Source organism: Rhinoraja longicauda, chromosome 14 (assembly GCF_053455715.1).
Source record: "Rhinoraja longicauda isolate Sanriku21f chromosome 14, sRhiLon1.1, whole genome shotgun sequence".
In the NCBI taxonomy this organism is placed as follows: Eukaryota; Metazoa; Chordata; class Chondrichthyes; order Rajiformes; family Arhynchobatidae; genus Rhinoraja; species Rhinoraja longicauda.
Window position 1 is genome coordinate 45,482,115 of NC_135966.1, and position 22,863 is coordinate 45,504,977.

The 22,863-nt window shown below is 44.2% G+C and overlaps 1 protein-coding gene across 5 annotated transcripts in view; it reads left to right on the forward strand.

Annotated features, from left to right (window-relative positions):
- The window catches only part of LOC144600244 (serine/threonine-protein phosphatase 2A 55 kDa regulatory subunit B beta isoform), a 501,688-nt gene that overhangs the window by 400,664 nt on the left and 78,161 nt on the right, over positions 1-22,863 (forward strand). For all 5 annotated transcript variants that reach the window (XM_078411797.1, XM_078411798.1, XM_078411799.1 and 2 more), the window contains 2 exons: positions 5,085-5,250; positions 7,099-7,211. In XM_078411797.1, the coding sequence (XP_078267923.1) occupies positions 5,085-5,250; positions 7,099-7,211 (279 nt within the window). The remainder of the gene's footprint in view (positions 1-5,084; positions 5,251-7,098; positions 7,212-22,863) is intronic.

The window sequence follows — 22,863 nt, forward strand, 5'->3', positions numbered from 1 at the left end:
TACTGTGCAAGTGCTGTCCTGGCTTGTCTTAGCAAAATGTCACGCTTCACATTTATTTGAATTAAACTTAATTTGTCATTCCTCAGCCCAATTGCTGAAGATCCCACCGTAAATGTAGATCACCTTCGTCACAGTCCACTAAATCACCAATTGTAATGCCATCCACATCTTACCAAACATGCCACCTACATTGACATCCAAATCGTTTAGATAAATAACAAATAACAGTAGACCCAGCACTAATCCCTGTGACACACCATTCACATGGGCTTCCAGTCTGAACAACAACCCTCTAACACAACCCTTTACACTCCGTCCCGTACCTTCCAGCACATTTTGTATCCAGTGGACTAACTTGACCTGGATCCCATATGGTCTAAGCTTCCAGACCAGCCTGCCATGTGGTACCTTGTCAAGGACCTTGGTAAAGTACATGAAGACATTGTTTACCACGATATCTTGGCCCATTACCCAGCTGATCTATATTCTGCAATAATTCTTGATAATTTTCTCCGATACCACCTATATGTCATTGGAAAACTCACTACTGATTTGTTTTCTCTGGAGCATCGGAGTCTGAAGGTAGAACTGATGTAAGTATGTACAGTTAAGCGAGGCATAGATAGGGTTGACAGTCAGAGCCTTTTTCCCAGGAACAATAAATCGAATACTAGGTGAGGTGAGCGACTGGAACGTGCTGCCAGGGATGGTGGTGCAGGCAGAGTGACATTTAAGAGGCTTTTAGATCGGCACATAGATATGCAGGGAATGGAGTGATATTGATCACATGCAGGCAGAGGAGAATAGTTTAGCTTGACATCATGTTCAGCAGGGACATTATGGGCCAAAGACCCTGTCCTGTGTTGTACTGTTATATGTTCTAGGTTCAGTTTTAAAGTCCATTTTGTTCATAAGTCGGAAAATACACACAAATCATTCTCTAGATTCATCCGCCAAGAGTATTGAGTATAGAAGTTGGGAGGTCATGTTGCAGTCATATAAGATGTTGGTGAGGCCACATTTAGAGTATTGTGTTCAGTTTTGGGCATCATGTTGTAGGAAAGATGGTGTCAAGCTGGAAAGGGTGCAGAGAAGATTTTGGAGGATGTTGCCAGAGCTCGAGGACCTAAACTATAGGGAGAGATTGAGCAGGCTAGGACTTTATTCCTTGCAGCGCAGGAGGATGAGTGGTGATCTTTTCCAGGTGTATAAAATCATGAGAGGAATAGATGGGGTGAGCACACAGAGTCTCTTGCCCAGAGTAGGGGAATCGAGGACCAGAGGATGTAGGCATGGAAGCCCTTGTATCATCCACACAACTCACACAGATTCAATCAAACCTTCCTTTCAAGACGGCCCCATTGTCCCAGGAATGAATTTGTTGCATCAGGGTTATGCCGTCTCTAAATCTTCCCACTGATGCTGCACTCGGTTCCCCAAATGACATGTTACCAAAACCCTGTACAACTGGGAGAAGTCTGAGGAATTGTGCTTGATTTCCAATTCTAAATCATTCCTGTAACGAGTGAATATGAGTAGTCTTTCACCTTTCAGCCCATCAGCCGTCACGTAAAACAGATAATCCTCCACCATTTTTGCCACCTCCAACGGGATCCCACCACTAGCCACATCTTGCCTTCTCCGCCCCTTTCCCTTTTCGCAGAGATCGTTCCCTCCGCAACTCCCTGGTTATCTCATCTCTTCCCACCCAAACCACCCCCTCCCCAGGTACCTTCCCCTGCAACCGCGGGAGATGTAACACCTGCCCCGATACCCCCCTCCTCGACTCTGTCCAAGGACCCCAACAGTCCACTCAGGTTCTGCAGTGGATCACATGCACCTCCTCCAACCTCAGCTACCGTATCCGTTGTTCTAATTGTGGACTCCTAAAGATCAGCGAGATCAAGTGCAGACTGGGCTATCATTTTGCTGAACACCTTCGTTCAGTCCGCCTTGGCCTAAGCGATCTCCTAGTTGCCAAACACTTTAACTCCCCCTCCCATTCCCACACTGACCTTTTCTTCCTGGGCCTCCGCCATTTGTCAGAGTGAGGCCAAACGTAAATTGGAGGAACAGCACCTCATATTTCACTTGGGCAGCTTACAACCCAGCGGTATGAATATTGATTTCTCTGACTTCAAGTAACCCTTGCATCCCCTCTCTCTTTGCCCCTCACCCACCCTAATCACTGTACTAGTTTCACTGTCATCCTAGACGGCTTCACGGTCTATATAACTCATTATCATCTAGCCCACAGCCAATGAACCATTGTGGGCTCCACATTTCCTTGATCATCATTAGTTTTGCATATCTTTCATTCATTGGTCTATATCTCTCATTCCCCTCTCCCCTGACTCTCAGTCTGAAGAAGGGTCTTGACCCAAAATGTCACCTATTCCTTTTCTCCAGAGATGCTGCCTGCCCCGTTGAGTTACTGCAGTTTTTTGTGTCTATCTTCAGTTTAAACCAGCATCTGCAGTTCCTCCTACACATGAGCAGTCTTAGCTCTGTGTCCATTGGACAATCCCAGAGATTTGAGGGATATGGACCACATGCAGGCAGATGTGCAGTCTACATTGGCATCACGATCAGCACAGATGTTGTCGGTCAAAGGGGCTGTTCCTGTGCTGTACTGTTCTATGTTCTATGACATTACTTCCTATATTATGACTATGGACAATAGGTGAGCAATGCGGGTATTGAGAAGGTTTGTTAGCAAGTTCAGATCATGAACAGTGCATTCCCTTGTGTACCAGGAATGTATCGGATATCATTGGGATCGTGGTGAAGGAATGCAGCTCAGGGGAGTTGCTTAATATGCAATATAATAAAGACAATGGTGTTTAATATGTGAGATACTTAATAAAATAGTCAGTGATTCAATAGAATACTCTATGTCATTAAGCTAGAAAGAGGGCAGAGTGATTTATGAGATCATTGGCAGGACTCGAAGGAAGGGTTGAGCAGGCTAGGACTTTATTTGTAAGGAATTATCAGGAGGCTGAGGGTGATCTTATAAAGGTATATAAAATCATAAGGGGAATTGGTAGGCTGAATGCACAGTCTTTTACCCATGGTAGGGGAATCAAGAACCAGAGGACATACGTTTAAGGTGAGAGGAGCAAGATTTAATAGGAATCTGAGGGGCAACTTTTTTACTCAGAGAGTGTTGGGTATAGGAGCCGCCTCTTGAGGCAGATAGTATAACCGAATTAAAAAGAAACACTTGGACTGTTCATGAATAGGAAAGATTTGGAAGGTTATGGGCCAAACACAAGATTATGGGACTAGCTCAGATGGGGCATCTTGGACGAGTTGGGCCAAAGGGCTTGTTTCTGTGCTGTATGACTCTATGATTAATAAATACAACAGTCTTCCACTATCGCTCATAAAACTAGTAAATGGGCTGCTTGAACCTCATGGTCATTTGGAATATAATAATTAAGAGCAGGAGGAGCCTTTCCAGCTCTTCAACCTGCTCTGCTATTTATGAACATCATTGCTGATCTTCTACCTAAACTCTATCTCCCTGAACCATCCGCAAGACAAACTATTTTCTTAATATTCAGGGGAAATATTGTCTTTGAACACGATTTGTAGGCAGGTTAACTGATGCGTGGAAATTGTTTTGGACTTCGAGCTTCCAAGATGGCGCCCAACACAGGCGACTATTTGCGTGCTTGCCACAGAAGCAGATCTACAAATTCACATTACAATCGCTCCACACTCTTAGTATAAGAAAATAACTGCAGATGCTGGTACAAATCGATTTATTCACAAAATGCTGGAGTAACTCAGCGGGTCAGGCAGCATCTCGGGAGAGAAGGAATGGGTGATGTTTCGGGTCGAGACCCAGTCTGAAGAAGGGTCTCGACCCGAAACGTCACCCATTCCTTCTCTCCCGAGATGCTGCCTGACCTGCTGAGTTACTCCAGCATTTTGTGAATAGCTCCACACTCTTAAATCTGTATTCCTACAGGAAGCATTTAATCCTTTATCATGTATCTACACGGTGTAAATGGCTGGATTGTAATCACCATATTGTCTTTCTGCTGACTGGTTAGCACACAACAAAAAGCTTTTCACTGTACCTCGGTACACGTGACAATAAACTAAACTGAGCTGAAACTGAAAATTGCCCCTAATCTTTCTTGGATGCAGAAAAATGGGAGAGGAGGGTAGTTAATGAGGAGACAAGAAGAAACGCAAGAAAAGTGTAAATGAGTGGATACACAAGACACTGCTTAGGCTGCAATAGACAATAGACAATAGACAATAGGTGCAGGAGGAGGCCATTCGGCCCTTCGAGCCAGCACCGCCATTCAATGTGATCATGGCTGATCATTCTCAATCAGTACCCCGTTCCTGCCTTCTCCCCATACCCCCTGACTCCGCTATCCTTAAGAGCTCTATCTAGCTCTCTCTTGAATGCATTCAGAGAATTGGCCTCCACTGCCTTCTGAACAAGTACTGATGCAACTCAACGGGTAAGTGGTCTCTGTGGAGGGAATGGACAGATGGCCCTTTGGTGCACTACCCTTCTTCGGACGGGTGGATAATTGCCGGTATGGATGCAGTGGGCCGAAGGGGCTGTTTTTCTGCTATTTATCTCCAAACTGTTTCTGAAATTGTACTCATAAATCTGAGTGTCACTTAATCAAAATAATGGGGAAGCGAAGGGGGGGGGGGGGGGAAGGGGGGTTGACATAGAAGGGATGAGTACTTTTTGTAACATTGCCGGCGCCTTTGTGGCAACTCTTTTGTGTACTGTGTGTGCAAAAACAAAGGATTTCACCATACCTAGTGAGGTACATGTGGCAGTGAGGTACAAGTGGCAACACAGTATCATCTCAGGAGAGAAGGAATGGGTGACGTTTCGGGTCGAGACTATTCTTCAGACTGAAGAAGGGGCTCAACCCGAAACATCACCCATTCCTTCTCTCCTGAGATGCTGCCTGACCCGCTTAGTTACTCCAGCATTTTGTGTCTACCTTCGATTTGAACCAGCATCTGCAGTTATTTTCCTACACAATGAAGTATCATCATCATCATCATCAACATCATCTTTTGTTGTTTGTTTCCAGAGCAAAAATCAGTCCCATCGCAGAGGGGAGTATAATGTTTACAGCACTTTCCAGAGCCATGAACCAGAGTTTGACTATCTGAAGAGTCTTGAGATCGAGGAGAAGATAAATAAAATCAGGTGGCTGCCGCAGCAGAATGCAGCCTACTTTCTTCTCTCAACCAATGGTAAGTAACAGGAAGGCCGTATTGGTGATGGATTGTATGCCCGATGAAGACAAAAAAACATAGGTGCTCGAAATGTGAACTAAAAACAGAAATGTTGGAAACAGCAGGTCAGGCAGCGTCCATGGAGGGAGAAAGAGAGTTTACATTTCAGGCCATTCATCAGAATTGGGAAAGCAAAACAAAAAAACGAGCTTTCTTTTCAAATACAATACAATGCAATACAATATATCTTTATTGTCCAACGAGATTGGGAATGCAACTTCCATTCGATGCAATAAATTAATTAGCTAATCAACAGAAATTTAGACAGCCCAGAGAAACAAAATTAGAGACAGTTAAAGCAGTATAAAGTGCAAATAGGTCTGTGCCGGGTCATTATTTCCTGGAAAAATTGCATTGTAATTAATGTATTTGGTTGCGGCCCTCTGAATAATAGTAGGATAACAGGGGACTTTTGGACATATCCTCTTCCTCCCACAAAGTCCAACCATTTTACATTGTGAGGTAAATATCTGAGATAAATCAAACATTACCCACTTATACTTATATGTCTTCGTTAAGCACCTCCAGCAGGTAAGGGTTTATCTAGTGAGTTTATGTTCATTAGTTATAGGAGCAGAATTAGGCCATTTGGTCCATCAAGTCTACTCCACCATGGATGATCTATCTCTCCCTCCTAACCCCATTCTCCTGCCTTCTCCCCATAACCACTGACATCTGTACTTCAGGCTTTGAATGCACTGATGGTTCAGGCAGAGGGGCAGTAGTTAGTGCCTCTGGTGTGTTCTCACATAAATGGGGCCAGTGTCATTGTTAATAAAGCATAACTCCTTCCCATTAATGTGCAGGAAGGAGCTGCAGATGCTGGTTTAATCCAAAGATAGACATAAAATGCTAGAGTAACTCTGCGGGACAGGCAGCATCTCTGGAGAGAAGGAATGGGTGACGTTTCGGGTCAGTCTGAAGAAGGGTCTCGAGCCGAAATGTCACCCAATCCTTCTCTCCAGAGATGCTGCCTGTCCCACTGAGTCACTCCAGCATTTTGTGATTTTGTGTCCTTCCCATTAATCACAGCCCTTAGCTTAATGAACAGAGAAAATACATGGATGAAATAAACTTGGAGATGGCGTAAGGGGAAATGAGAGATGAAGGTGAAGTTTCAGTGGGGAGTCGTGGCCAAATGGACAAAAAAAGGGGGGAGCAGCTGGAAAGAGTGAAATGGACCATGTCATTCTTAGGACTCCTCCGCATCTCCTCAGCCCTGTTACAGTGCTGTTCAATTACACAGTTCACATTGCATGTACGTGAGAATAATGCACTAGAAATGTACCAGTATTCATTCCAGGGAGTTCTGCAGACACATTTTTAAAAAGGAGAGTATCAATTGAACTTCATGCGAGGTTATTCAGCGACATTTGTGACAGATTGCAGGGTGATCTGAATCCCGTGCCTGAATTAGTAGGCCAGAATTTCACAGGGACAATGCAATGTATGCCCGATGAAGGAAAAAAAACAGAAATTTAGACAGCCCAGAGAAACAAAATTAGAGACAGTTAAAGCAGTATAAAGTGTAAATAGGTCTGTGCCGAGTCGCTGTGTGAGCCGTGACCATCCGAAGGAGACAGTTCATGGGGGGGGGGGGGGGGGCACTCAGCAGGACCAGTTCAGAGCAGCTATGGCTCTGGGGATGAAGCTGTTCCTAAGTCTGGAGGTGCGGGCGTAGAAGGTCTTGTAAACGTCTGCCGGATGGTAGAAGTTCGAACAGACTATTGCAGGGGTGTGAAGAGTCTTTATGAGAAATATTATAAGCTCCACAGTACTGACCAAGTTCTCGCCGTTTGTGAATAGATAAGACGGTTAAACTGTGGAAGATCAGTGAGCGGGACAAGAGGCCGGAAGGGTACAACCTGAAGGATGAAGATGGTAGAATCAAAGACCCCTCCACAATCACTACTCTGCGGGTAAGTTCATTCAGTCAACCATGTGCCGCTTCACAGATTACAGGTGATTACATGGACGTCATTGAATATGTTTCCTTTACACTTAATTTTTAATAATTAATCAATTATTATATCATTTAATTATTTTTATATTTATATATTATATATTTCTATTTATTATGTCTATTACATTTATTATATTATATATCATACATATTTAATTATATTAATAATTAATTAATTATAATGAAATGCACTGACCCAACCCAAACTCGTGCATATGCCTTGAGTAAACCATAAATGTACAGAGCCAGGGAGTTCTTGGTGTAATCTTTCTTCCAGGGATTTATTCCCACTCTCTGTGTTGTGCTGTTGAATGAGATGTGAAGCACTTGCACCTCCACTGATAGATTTAGTGGGGGAAACCATTTTGTTTCCCTGGGGCCAGAGCACAACTCCAGGACCAGGTTTGATCTTAATCTCAGGTGTTGACCGGGAAGTTTGCATGTTCTCCCTGTGCCATCCACTTGCCAAAGATGTGCGGGCCAGTGCAACTTGCCCTGAGTGTCGGTGGATGGCTAGAGAATCGAGGAAGTTAATGGGCATGTGAAAGAGTCAATAACTTGTCGGGCTACAGGGAAATAAGGAGGGGGGAGGGGTGTGACTGATGGCATTACTCTGCTGGGGCCAGGACAAAACTAATGGGTGGAACAGTCTCCTCCTACAATGTCGCAAGTAAGTGACATAGAGTCTTACAGTCGTACAACATGGAAACAGGCCCTTTGGCCCAGCCTGCTTTTGCTAACCAAGATACCCCATCTACACTTGTCCCACCTGCCCACGTTTGGCCTATATCCCTCTAAACCTTTCCTATAAACCTGTCCAAATGTCTTTTAAATGTAATAATACTTGCCTCAACTACCTCCTCTGGCAGCTCGTTCCATATACCCACAACCTCTGTGGGAAAAAGTTGCTGCTCGGGTTCCTATTAAATCTTTCCCTTCTCGCCTTAAACCTATATCCTCTGGTTCTTCATTCCCTTACTCTGAGTAAAAGACTGTTTTTTTCCCCCCTATTTATTCCCCTCATGATCTTATACACATCGATAAGTTCACCCCTCATCCTCCTGCACTCCAAGGAATAAAATCCTAGCCAGCCCAACCTCTCCCTACAGCTCAGGCCCTCCAATCCTGGCAACATCCCCATAAATCTCCCCTGCATTCTTTATAACTCAACAACATCCTTCCTATAGCAGGGTGACCAAAACTGAACACAATACTTCAAATGCAGCCTCACCAACATCTTTTACAGCTGCAACATAACATCCCAACTTCTATACTAAATACCCTGACTGATGAAGGCCAGTGTACTGAAATCTTTTTTGACCACCCTATCTACCTGGGATGCCACTTTCAATGAACTATGTAGGACCTGTCTGCTCTACAACACTCCCCAGGGCACTGCCATTCACTGCCATTCCTGCCCTGATTCGACTTCCCAAAATGTAAAACCTCACACTCATCTGCATTAAAGTCCACGACCCATTCCTCAGCCCACTTACCCAACTGATCACGATCTTGCTGTAACTCTTGATAACCTTCATTATCTACGATACTACCCACTTTTATCTGCAAAGTAATTCATCTTCCCTGCATTCTAGACAATAGACAATAGGTGCAGGAGGAGGCCATTCGGCCCTTCGAGCCAGCACCGCCATTCAATGTGATCATGGCCGATCATTCTCAATCAGTACCCCGTTCCTGCCTTCTCCCCATACCCCCTGACTCCGCTATCCTTAAGAGCTCTATCCAGCTCTCTCTTGAATGCATTCAGAGAATTGGCCTCCACTGCCTTCTGAGGCAGAGAATTCCACAGATTCACAACTCTCTGACTGAAAAAGTTTTTCCTCATCTCAGTTCTAAATGGCCTACCCCTTATTCTTAAACTGTGGCCCCTTGTTCTGGACTCCCCCAACATTGGGAACATGTTTCCTGCCTCTAACGTGTCCAACCCCTTAATAATCTTATACATTTCAATAAGATCTCCTCTCATCATATCATATCATATCATATCATATATATACAGCCGGAAACAGGCCTTTTCGGCCCTCCAAGTCCGTGCCGCCCAGCGATCCCCGTACATTAACACTATCCTACACCCACTAGGGACAATTTTTACATTTACCCAGCCAATTAACCTACATACCTGTACGTCTTTGGAGTACATCCTTCTCTTCCAAATCGTTGAACAAAACCACGAACAGCGATGGGGCGAGCACCGATTCCAGAGGCTCACCACTACTGGCATGCCTCCAGTCTGAAAAACTGGAGTGCTTAAAATAAAAGCAACAAATTCCTCGAGAAATGGTTGTTTTCTCCAACCAACTGTACAAAACCAAGTGAAAAGCAATAAAAACCCACGGAGTTTGGATAAATGAAGGGAAAATAGAAAATGCAGTAAACACACAGCAAAACAGTCAGCATCTGTGAGGAGAGAAATATTACCGTTTCAGGTGAAGGGTCATTGATCCTGTTGACTTTCCTGCATTTTCTGTTTCTAGTACTAAAGCCAGTGATTGCTGATTGTGCATTCTAGAAATGTGCATATGAATATTTGCATTTATATATACCTTCTTCATAATACAAAATAATGACTTAACTTTCCAGAACAGCTAATAATTATAGATCTGAACTATTGAGGTTTCCCAATAGCGTCCTTGTTGACATGTAGCAAAAGCTGATAACCTTCATTATCTACGATACTACCCACTTTTATCCCAATCAGCAGCGTCTCGGCTATGGGCTCTCATCTGCACTTTATCAGTAGACCTCAGCGTGTACCTTCATGAGTGATAGGAGCAGAATTAGGCCATTCAGCCCATCAAGACTACTCCGCCATTCAGTCATGGCTGATCTATCTCTTCCTCTCAACCACATTCTGCTCCCCATAGCCCCTGGCACCCGTACTAAGTCTGCCTTGAAAATATCCATTGACTTGGCCTCCTCAGCCTTCTGTGGCAATGAATTCCACAGATTCACCACCCTCTGACTAAAGAAATTCCTCCTCATCTCCTTCCTCCTAAAAGGAACATCCTTTTATTCTGAGGCTGTGACCTCTGGTTCTAGACTCTCCCACCAGTGGAAACATCCTCTCCACAACCACTCTATCCAATCTTTTCATTATTCGGTAAGTTTCAATGAGCTCCCCCCCTCATCCTTGTAAACTCCAGGCCCAGTGCCATCAAACGCCCATCATATGTTGACCCACTCATTCCTGGGATTATTCTCGTAAACCTTCTCTGGATCCCAGCACGTCCTTCCACAGAAATGGGGCTCAAAATTGCCAGCACAACTGTGTTTGTTGCTTGCCTTAATTAAAGAACCCATTCAATGTCTCCAGCCTCACTTGTTTTTCATGATTACCGCCCAACCACCTCGGTATAGACGAGGACAGGGACATGGCAAGGCCCTTCATCACAAGGTAGACTCCCAACCCAAGACCTGTTCATGATCAATGGGCACTTGGACAATGAAATGAAGGGTTTTGAATGGTCTCAGAGCATTGCTGTGGTGAGGCGTTGGTACATCTCTGTCAGAAAGATGGGGAATTTGATGAGAAATCCATCAAAATTGAGTCAGTAAGTTAGAAAGTTGTTTCCCAAAACTGAAGCAAATGTGTCATACGGTCTAGCTATGAGGAACTGCAGATGCTGGTTTACCTCTGAAGAAGAGTCCCAACCGGAAAGGTCATCTGTCCATGTTCTCCAAAGATGCTGCCCATCACTTTCTATCTCTGTTTATGCAAGGTGGACCTAAGATGCTTTAAACAGCGGGAATAGTTATTGTATCGATTGGGTAGATGCACAGAGTCTTTTACCCTAAGTAGGGGAACCGAGGACCATGGGACATAGGGTTCAGGTGAAGGAGAAAAGATTTAATTGGAATTTGAGGGGTAGCTTTTTCACACAGAGGGTGATGGGTGTATGGAACAAGCTGCCAGAGGAGGTAATTGAGGCTGGGACTATCCCATCGTTTAAGAAACAGTTTGACAGTTACATGGATAGGACAGGTTTGGAGGGTTATGGACCAAGCATAGGCAAGTGGGACTAGGGTAGCTGGGACATTGTTGGCCGGTGTGGGCGAGTTGGGCCGAATGACCTGTTTCCACACTGTATCACTCTAAGACTCTTTCACTGTGTAACATTGTATCTAAGGCAGTGTTCTGGTTGACGTTGAATGCAAGAAAGCAGGGTGGCAGGAGCACTGGCAAAGTTGGTGCTTTGGATCCTTGCCTATGAGGCACCTCAGTCCAGATGTTGCTGTTGTAGCATTGCACCACCTTGAGAGCAATCGTAAGAACACATCTGTCGTGAATTGTTTAGTTAAAGAATTGCAAAGTTGTTGGCATGAATTTACACATTTGTTTAACTCAACGCTAATGTACTGATAAATCTTAAATGGCTGCCTTGTGATATTGTATTTTTTCATCATTGTATGCAATTCTAGCTTCTCTAACCTGAGTATTTTATATAGGCATCCCCTAAATGTTAATATGTAGAACTCAGTTTCTGTTTTATCTCTGGCATCTCCCAACTTCCCACATTACTGCATTTTCATCATATAATGTTACGTGCTACGATTTGACAGGCGTTCTGAACGTAGGCATTGTGAAGTGTTTAATACTAGGCTTACTCTGTGAAGTAACACTGGCAGAAAGTGCTCAAGGCTTATATTCTGTGGGATGCATCTGAAAGGACACGTTGCTACTGGTGACTGTCCAGCTGTTCCAGACTATTAGCTCACATCCTGCCTTTATGATACGGTTTGTTTAGCAAGCAAGTGAGATGGCAGTTGGGTTATTGCAGCGTAACTTTCAAAATCATGCCGACTCCTTCAGGGCGCAAAGTGAGACCCTTGTCTGTTTAGTTTAGTTTAGTTTAGAGATACAGCGCGGAAACAGGCCCGCCCAGCGATCCCCGCACATTAACACTATCCTACACCCACCAGAGACAATTAATTTTTACATTTACCAAGCCAATTAACCCACAAACCTGTACGTCTTTGGAGTGTGGGAGGAAACCGAAGATCTAGGAGAAAACCCACCCGGTCACGGGGAGAACGTACAAACTCCGTACAGACAGCACCCGTAGTGGGTATTGAACCCGGGTCTCCGGTGCAGCATTCGTTGAGTTGTGACACTCGCTTTCAGTCCAATTCTGCCTCTTGTAGCTAACTCACGGTATCATGGTTGGGTGTGAGAAAGGTCACATTACACATGGCTCATTTGGTGTGCAGTTATAAAGCATTGGTTGATAAAAGCAGTGGATGGAATGTAGCCTTGAGCACGAACTTTTGTCAGGACTCGGCTGCCTTTTTGGCAGATGGGAGTTATTATTCTGGATGTGATACTAATGCTGTGCTGAAGCAGTGGAGCCATGCTAGGAGCATTGTTAGAAGCACAAGTGCCGTATAACTTACATCTTTCAGTTGGCCCATGTTTGCAACCCCGCCTTACGCACTGTGAAGAATGTGGCTCTTAAAAAGATGCAAGCATTTAATAAAAACTTTCACACATTCTGCAAGAGCATCACATGAGAAGCTCATGTTACTATAACACTATTAGTGTATAAAATCATGAGAGGAATAGATTGGGTAGATGCACAGAGTCTCTTGCCCAGAGTAGGTGAATCGAGGACCAGAGGACATAGGTTGAAGTTGAAGGGGAAAAGATTTAATAGGAATCTGAGCAGTAACATTTTCACGCAAAGGGTGGTGGGTGTATGGAACAACTTCCAGAGGAGGTAGTTGAGGCAGGGATTGTCCCAACGTTTAAGAAATAGTTGGATAGGTACATGGATCGGACAAGTTTGGAGGGATATGGTCCAAATGCAGGCAGGTGGGACTAATGTAGCTGGGACATGTTGGCCAGTGTGAGCAAGTTGGGCCGAAGTTGGCTTTCACGCTGTGTCACTCTATGACTCTATGACTCTACTAGCTTTAGAACAAATTATTTTTCATATGTAAGGAAAACATAAATTAGATTTGAAATTGTATGTTCATCCCAATTTAGAGATTTGAGGTCAGGTTTCTTTCCATGAAATTTATAAGGACATAAGTGATAGGAGAAGAATTAGGCCAATCAGCCCACCAATTAGGCCACTCTGCCATTCAATCATGGCTGATCTATCGAAGATAGACACAAAAACCTGGAGTAACTCAGCGGGACAGGCAGCATCTCTGGAGGGAAGGAATGGGTGACATTTCGGTTCAAGACCCTTCTTCAGACTGGTTAGGGATAAGGGAAACGAGAGATATAGATGGCGATGTGGAGAGATAAAGAACAATGAATGAATGATATGCAAAAAAGTAATGATGATAAAGGAAACAGACCATTGTTAGCTGTTTGTAGGGTGAAAATGAGAAGCTGGTACGACTCGGGTGGGGAGGAATAGAGAGAGGGAATGCCGGGGCTACCTGAAGTGAGAGAAATCAATATTCATACCACTGAGCTGTAAGCTGCCCAAGGGAAATATGAGATGCTGTTCCTCCAATTTGCGTTTAGCCTCACTCTGACAATGGAGGAGACTGAGGACAGAAAGGTCTGTGTAGGAATGGGAAGGAGAATTAAAGTGTCCAGCGACCGGGAGATCAGGTTGGTTCACGCGGGCTGAATGAAGGTGTTCCGCAAAACGATCGCCCAGTCTGCGTTTAGTCTCACCGATGTATAAGAGTCCACATCTTGAACAACGGATACAGTAGATGAGGTTGGAGGAGGTGCAAGTGAACCTCTGCCTAACCTGAAAGGACAGTTGGGGTTCTTGTACGGAGTCGCGGGAGGAGGTATAGGGACAGGTGTTGCATCTTCTGCGGTTGCAGCGGAAGGTACCTGGGTTTGAGTGGGAAGGGATGTAGAAATAGGGGAGGTATAGGTAGTTGTGCTATAACATGATAGTTACATTCCTAACAAATCTCATGTTATAAAAATTGGATTTTTAAAGCAATTGTTTCAATGGGGAAAAAGGGATTAGGGGCTATAGAATTTCAGACTTGCAATACAAAGTTTTTCTTTCCCTGCAAGATTTCCAATGATAAAAGACATTTTAATAGCCATAAGATTTTAGTTGTCACTGCAAGCTAAAAGTATTGAAGGCTGCATGTTACATTGTTTAATGGAGTAATATTGCACAAGTGTCAATAGATGTGATTGCATATCAATTTCAACTGTTTTCTGCTGTGAAATAGCAGCTGGTTTCTTTGTGCTGGAACAAAGCTGGTCCAGTTGCTGCCTCACAGCGCCAGAGACCCGGGTTCAATCCTGACCCCGGGTGCTGTCTGTGTGAAATTTGCATGTTCTGCCGTGACCACGTGAGATTCCTCCAGGTGCTCCCATTTCCTCCCGCATCCCAAAGACATGTGGATTTGCATGTTAATTGGCCTCTGCAAATTGCCTCTCGTGTGTAGGGAGTGGATGAGAACATGGAATAACATACAACTTGTGTGAATGGGTGATTGATGGTCAGCATGGTCTCGGTGGGCTAAAGGGCCTGTTTCCATGCTCTATCTCAAAACTAAAAGCTGAACTTGAGAGACAATGGTGCCTGATCGTTGCAGTAAGTCTACATAGAAACACATTTTTTCCAAGACTGCATTTCTTTCTTCAGCTTGCCAATTTTCAAAGAAACTTTTAAGTGATTCTTGACTTCCCGGTCGAAATTACATTCTAACCATTTGTGCCCATGTAAAACAAATAATGTTCCTTAATTCACCAATTGCATTTTATCCCATTCACATTGTGGAAACACACATTACAGCAGAACTACCTGTAGGTGACGTCGAATATTTGAAGTTTTATTTAAAGAGAACGAGGATCTTTTCATTTTTGTTTAAGTCTTAATTTTGTGCAAGGGACTGTTTTCGCATTGATTTGAACTGAGAGCACTTGTGTGAGTCCAAACAGGTTTACAAAGTCTGAATATTTGACATCACTATTCTCGAGCTTGCCTGATTATGCTGTAATGTGGTTAAAGTGGGTAAGTTGTTCCGGAGAAACACTGTCCAATCATGGAAACTGTAGGAGGGAATTTTGTACTTTACCCATACCCTATATCTGACTTTACTCAGATAGGCACAGCCTATAGAACAGTGGTGAGTCTATCGAACAAGTCAGCTTATTAAAAGGCCTTATCTATGCACATCGAGAAGCAGTGAGCAAGCCCAAACTGCTTCCATAAGCTATAGTAACCACAACATTTTTATATTTTCATGACACAATGGTTACTTGTGGAGTTGAAATAAACCATTAATCAATGTCCCTGTAACCTTTCCATTAAACTCTTTCCCCAGAGTTGACTTTAACCTGACATTTCCTGTTGTTTTGAAACTCTCTCTCCCATATATCTAACGTACAGATGCTCCCCGGCTTACGATGCTTTGACGTGCGATATTGCGACTTTGTGACGGTGCAAACGGCAGTGACCCGTAGTGCGCCGCCATTCGCTTCCGGCCACGTGATCACGTGTATTCAATGCATTTCGATTTACGATATTTTCTCGAAACGGAACCCCATCAGTTAATTGGCTTGGTCTGTGTAAAATTGTCGCCAGTGTGTGTAGGGCAGTGTTAATGTGCGGGGATCGCTGGTCAGCACGGACTCGGTGGGCCGAAGGGCCTGTTTCCGCGCTGTATCTCTCAACTAAACTAGACAGCCGTTAAAAGGTTAATTCGCAGTTCATGCACAATTGCAGAAAATTTGTGAAATTGCTTTGTACAGTGACTCAACCGAGGTTGAGGCCAAGTACTGGTCACTGAATAAAGCAAGTCAATCATCAGCTTGCAAAGAATCACAATTCATGAGCTGCTGTCTGCGTGCTGGTAGGTTTACATATTAATAATGGCATGGGTCATTAACCCAGTGATATTTTTCAAGAAAATCCGATCCCAAGTTCATTCCAGTTTTGTGTATCCTTTTCCCATAACCTGGAAACCTGCCCTTGAATAAGAAAAGACTGGTGGCGTTTCAATAAAATAGCGCGGTACAAATGTAAGCATTTTATTATAAACAAGGTCTAAATTTGAGTTGCTAACGTAACAACTGAGTTCTGCCTGTCCCAATGGTATAATGCAGGATTCAAACCGAGCCTTGATGCAGGAAGACTGAGATTACCAAGTGAAATATTCCTGACGACCTGGTAGCAGACAGAAGATCAATTTATATCTGCGGGAGCTAATGTAATTATTGATCAGTGGTGAGATGGGGAGAATAAAAACTCCACATGTTCAGTGTATATCATATTAATATTTATGTCCACAAGTGAATGTTACAGATGGGATGGGGGAGGAGAAGGAGGAAGACAGGCTGATAGATTATTTGAGTTTGAATGATCGCCACAAAAATAGCCTGTTGATTGGCGACCTGTTCCACGTGACGTGCTTTTAAAGAATTTCTCTGGCAAACAGCTTATTCTGGGATTTGCTGAAAGGCAGGAGCGGCAGTTATCTCTGACCTTCTCTGTCACAGTGGCAGTGCAGGCAAGATGCACCAATGGATTCCAGTCGAATTGCAGAGACACAAAATGCTGGAGTAACTCCGCGGATCAGGCAGCATCTCTGGAGAGAAGGAATGGGTGATGTTTCGGGGCGAGACCCTTCTTCAGACTAGTCAGGGGTGGCTGGTTTACAAAAAAACCCCCACAAATGCTAGAATAACTAAGCGGGTCAGGCAGCATCTCTGGAGAACATGGATAGGTAACGCTTCAGGTCGGGGGCCTTCTTCAGACTGGATTCCAGGCTCTAATAGCCCTCTTAGACGGTCCTGGAATGGTTCAGTAGGTCAAACAGCATTGAAGGAAAAAGAACAGAGTTAATGTTTTAGATCAAGGACCCTTCATCAATAATTAATCGTTAGCTTCCTGGGCACCACTGTAAGCAACTGTGAAGAGAACTCAAAAATAAAATAAAGTTGATCGCAGAGTTGATAATAAGATTCTGAGAGCACTTGAAAGATTATTCTCTGCAAGGATGTTTCTCCTGGTTCAGAATTTCAAGAAGGAGATTCCGAGGGTCAAGGAGAGGATTGCAAAGTGAGGAGTCTGTCCTTGGAGGTAAATAGGAGGGCGGAGGATGGCAAACAAACCTGACGTGGTAAAGTGGGGTTAGGGAGGCCACTACCAGGCATATAAAGGAGGAGGGGTGAGAGAAGACTCTCTGAGGTGGTCTGGAGTAGGCTTTGGCTGGGTTTGCTCACGGCAAGAGGTTTGGAGAGCTAGGATGGGGTTGATCAGTGTATGGCAACAGTTGGAGAAAGCAAGCAACTGGGGTAAGTCGACATGCTGAAGGTTAAATAGGAGGAAATTAAGTAAAGGTCAAGGGAGATGAGAGGGGATTCAGAGGTGGGGATTCTGAGGTCGGGAGGGTCTGAGCAACGTGTGTGAGCAGGGAGGTTATGCAAGGGGGGAGGCCATGAAAAAGATCATTTGTCCCTGTGTGTGGTCAGAGTGCGTGTGTGGAGACTTGATGTGTTTGTGAATGTGCATCAGAACCTGTTGTGCTGTTGTTTGGGTCCCCCTGCCATTGGGTTTACACCTGGCTCTGTCAAAACTGTGTGGTAGCTGGTGTACAAGAGCTACCCCAGAGTAGGAGAAAGTTTGCTCACCTTCCACTCATTTATACCTAGAATGGATCAAGTCATCCTCGATCCCAACGGGTGGCCAAAGATGATGGGGGTGGGGGATCAGTAGGCAATCTCGTAACTGTGCACCTTAGCTGCAACTGTGCACCACTTTGGCGGCAAGAACAGGAAAGCAGAGTATTACCTGAATGGTGGCCAATTAGGAAAAGGGGAGATGCAACGTGACCTGGGTGTCATGGTGCACCAGTCATTGAAAGCAAGCGTGCAGGTGCAGCAGGCAGTGAAGAAAGCGAATGGTATGTTAGCATTCATAGCAAGATTTGAGTGTAGGAGCAGGGAGGTTCTGCTGCAGTTGTACATGGCCTTGGTGAGACCGCACCTGGAGTATTGTGTACAGTTTTGGTCTCCTAATCTGAGGAAAGACGTTCTTGCCTTAGAGGGAGTACAGAGAAGGTTCACCAGATTGATCCCTGGGATGGCAGGACTTTCATATGAAGAAAGACTGGATAGACTCGGCTTGTACTCGCTGGAATTTAGAAGACTGAGGGGGGATCTTATAGAAACATATAAAATTCTTAAGGGGTTGGAGAGGCTAGATGCGGGAAGATTTTTCCCGATGTTGGGGAAGTCCAGAACCAGGGGTCACAGCTTAAGGATAAGGGGGAAGTCTTTTAGGACCGAGATGAGAAAACATTTCTTCACACAGAGAGTGGTGAGTCTGTGGAATTCTCTGCCACAAAAGGTAGTTGAGGCCAGTTCATTGGCTATATTTAAGAGGGAGTTAGATGTGCTAAAGGGATCAGGGGGTATGGAGAGAAGGCAGGTACAGGCAACTGAGCTGGATGATCAGCCATGATCATATTGAATGGCGGTGCAGGCTCGAAGGCCGAATGGCCTACTCCTGCACCTATTTTCTATGTTTCTATGTTTCTTATTGCCATTGGATGTCTTTGTCTGAACTACTATATCTACAGGATAACAATCTTTGCAAAATCCAGTTCCACACAGTCAAATCATATTAACCAGGCCTACAAATAGTTGAACCCTCACGTCAGCCCACAGTGTTCTTTATATAGAGGATGTTTACTTATTGTGCTTGTGCCCCTGAGTAAAACCTGGAGTCAATTAGCACCCTGACAGAAATCAGTCAGAATGAACTCAATGGTTTACAGAGTTTGAGCAAATACTTACTGTCCTTTTATTGTTACCATTTCCACAAAATTGTATGATTTCAGGGCAGAGGATTTGTAATCGTAATTAATTTATTAGCCAAGTATGGAAAAACAAACAAGAAATTTGATTTGCCATACAGTCATACCAAAAAAGCAACAAGACACACAACTACATAAAAGTTAACATAAACATCCACCACAGTGGATTCCCCACATTCCTCACTGTGATGGAAGGCAATAAAGTCTTATCTTCTCTCCTCCTTATTCTCCCACGGTCGGGGCAGTTGAACCATCCGCAGTCAGGGCGATCCAAGCTCCCGCAATCAGGGCGGTCGAAGCTCCCGCGGTTGGAGCTCCCGAAGTCGATCCTTAACCAATGGACCACCAGCTCCACGATGTTACATCCGCAGGCTCCCGTGGTTGGAGCTCCCGAAGTCAATCCCCAGTAAGAGGCCGCCAGCTCCTTGATGTTAGGCCGCAGTGCGGACGGAGATACGATACGGGAAAAGTTGCATCTCCTTCGAGGAAAGAGATTTCAAAAAGTTTTTCCCACCCCCCCCCTCCCTCACTCCCCCCCTCCCTCACACACCCCCCCCCCCCCCGAGGTTAAACCACCATTTAACAACAGACTAAAAACAACAAAAGAAGAAAAAGGACAAGACAGACTGTTGGCAAGGCTGCCATCGTACGACGCCACCCGGTTTGAGGTGGCAACTGCTAACATTAAGGCTGCATCCCCTCTCTCTCTGTCCCTCCCCCACCCAAGGCATTACTAGTTTCAAAGTCATCTTGTTGAGTCTCATTGTCTGTAACTTGTTTTCACCTAGCCCACATGGTCTGTTTCCTTTATCATCATTACTTTTTTGCATATCTTTCATTCATTTATTCTATATCTCTCTATTTAACTGTCTATATACCTCGTTTCTCTTTCCCTGGAAGAAGGGTCTTGACCCGAAATGTCACCTATTCCTTTTCTCCACAAATGCTGTTTGACCCGCTGAGTTACTCCAGCTTTTTGTGTCTATGTGCTAATATTAAGGGTACTGAATCACAATAGTAAATGTGTTTCCACTTCTTGGTGAAAGGCTTGTACTGATGGGTGTTCTTGATGAAAGGTAGACAATGAATTGTCTCCTCAAACTGTGGGCATCATGGACAATACAGCTCACCCCCTTCATGGCACACAGGTCAACCTGAGGAGTATCTTCAGCAACAGACTGGTTCCACCAAGATGCAGCACAGAACGCCACAGGACGTCCTTTTTCTCCGTGGCTATCAAACTGCACAATGTGCATTATCCTTTAGGTGATGTGCTGGATTGCTGCAAATAATTCCTTGACCGGTGTTGCCATTTTTCTTACTTCCGAATCAGCTTGGGCTAGGAGTTCACACCACTGGGCATTTTCTGGTCTTTAATCCCAAGTGGCCATGTTTATATACAAGTCCAGAAAGTAAGCACGTTTGATTGTGATCATTCTGGTCCATACAATTTAAACCACTGCATGTAGGCATAGAAAAATAGGTTTCTGGAGTAGGCCATTCAGCCCTTCGAGCCAGTGCCACCATTCAATATGATCATGGCTGATCATTTAAAATCAGTACCCCATTCCTGCTTTTTCCCCATATACCTTGATTCCTTCAGCCCGAAGAGCTAAATCTAACTCTCTCTTGAAAACATCCAGTGAATTGGCCTCCACTGCCTTCTGTGGCAGAGAATTCCACAGATTCACAACTCTCTGGGTGAAGAGGTTTTTCCTCATCTCAGTCCTAAATGGCCTACCCCTTATTCTTAAACTGTGACCCCTGGTTCTGGACTCCCCCAACATCAGGAGCATTTCCAGCATCTAGCCTGTCCAATCCTTTAAGAATTGTATATGTTTCTATAAGATTTTAAGAATTTTATATGTTTCTATAAGCCATTCATGATACATTAGCCATTGAAGAGACCCTTAACACTGGCTCCATAACTCAACCTTACTTTTAAGATTAGAGATATTCCTCTTAGGTGTTTAAAAGAAAATATGTAGCAGAAAACGACTCCATTAAGTAGTTTACCATTGAAAGTCAATTATATATTTTAGTTTGGAAACTTCCTTTTGTTGCAAATGTCGCATTAAATTAAAACAGTTTCAAAGTCCTGTGTAAGAAAATAACTGCGGATGCTGGTACAAATCGAAGGTATTTATTTCACAAAATGCTGGAGTAACTCAGCAGGTCAGGCAGCATCTCAGGAGAGAAGGAATGGGTGACGTTTCAGGTCGAGACCCTTCTTCAGACTCATGTCAGGGGGGCGGGACAAAGGAAGGATATAGGTGGAGACAGGAAGATAGAGGGAGAACTGGGAAGGGGGAGGGGGAGAGGGACAGAGGAACTATCTAAAGTTGGAGAAGTCAATGTTCATACCATTGGGCTGCAAGCTTCCCAAGCGAAATATGAGGTGCTGTTCCTCCAATATCCGGTGGGCGTCACTATGGCACTGGAGGAGACCTCTGACAGAAAGGTCAGACTGGGAGTGGGATACATCTTGTTCGACACCACAGAGAGTAAGAAAAATTGTGGTGAACAAGAAGCATCCTTAAGGGCCTGTCCCACTTAGGTGGTTTTAAGGCGACTGCCGGTGACTAGGCTGTCGCCAACAGTTTGCCGGGGTGTCGCGGGCATGATCGTGAGGAGTCTTCCAAGAATCATAGTGGATCTCAGCACGTCGCTGAGAAATCAACCGGAGTGAAATTTCTCGGTGACAGCTGGCTTGTCACCAGGTATCGTTGCTTATTGCGGTCGCTGTCGCACGCTGTCCCCAGGTTGCTAGGTTGTCTTAGATGCATTTAGAAGCACGTAATGTTAAATCATTTGAAGTCATTTGAAGATACCATAAAATACTTGTGTTTAACCAATTTATTTACTGTCAGGACATTTGACAGGTAGATTGGAGGCGACAGTTTGACGGTCAGGTAAGCATGGGAATTTTTGCAATGTTTATGGCCATCAGCGATTACATTTAAAGTAGGCTCCCAACCCAGATATGCAACCCAGAAACCAGATATGCATCTCCCGTACATTTTCAAAGAATGCCCACTCATCACAAAAATCCATTTAACCACTTTTAAAATTAAATTTCTTAATACTGCTATTAGTAAACTGGAAGTCAATCCAGTTAATGCCTTGTTACCGTGAAGCTTGGTTTTCAAGTAACCCGGGCAAGATGTTATATTTCAAAACTCTCAAGTACTTACCGACTTGTCAGTGATTTCAGCGAAAATTAGGACGCCGGAGAAGCATTGACAGCGTGGGAATTTTGCGATGTTTCCGAAGACGGTGTAATCGCGACCTGACTCGGCATTGTCGTGGTCTTTGTCGTCGGGTAAAAGAAAATCTTGGCGATCTGCTACGACTTTGACAGTCGCCGGCAGACGCCTAAGAAATCGCCTAAGTGGGACAGGCCCTTTAGAAACACTTTCATTTATTGCAACCAGTTTTTGCATTGCTAGCCTTTCTGACTAATGTGGCATTAAATATCTGTTGATATAAAATGACAACGCTCACAACCAGGCACAATGCTTTTGTATAACATTTGATTGCTGATTTAACCTGCCATTTTAAATAGGTGGAACATTCTAGAGAAACAGATGGCACATTAAGCAATTGGATGGTGATGTTATGCAGTGTAATTTTATCCCATTTATTATTCCAGCTCTTCCTTAAATGGTACATTAAGAAATGACACACTGCCACGGTTGATTTGGTAGCTGAGGCTCACTGCCCAGTCATCCATATGAAGAATGTCTCTACAGGTGACATCTAGCCATGCAGAACTGTAAAACAGAGCCTAAGCCTTCAGAGGAGGAGGGAGCAGAACAGGGAGAGAAACATTAAAC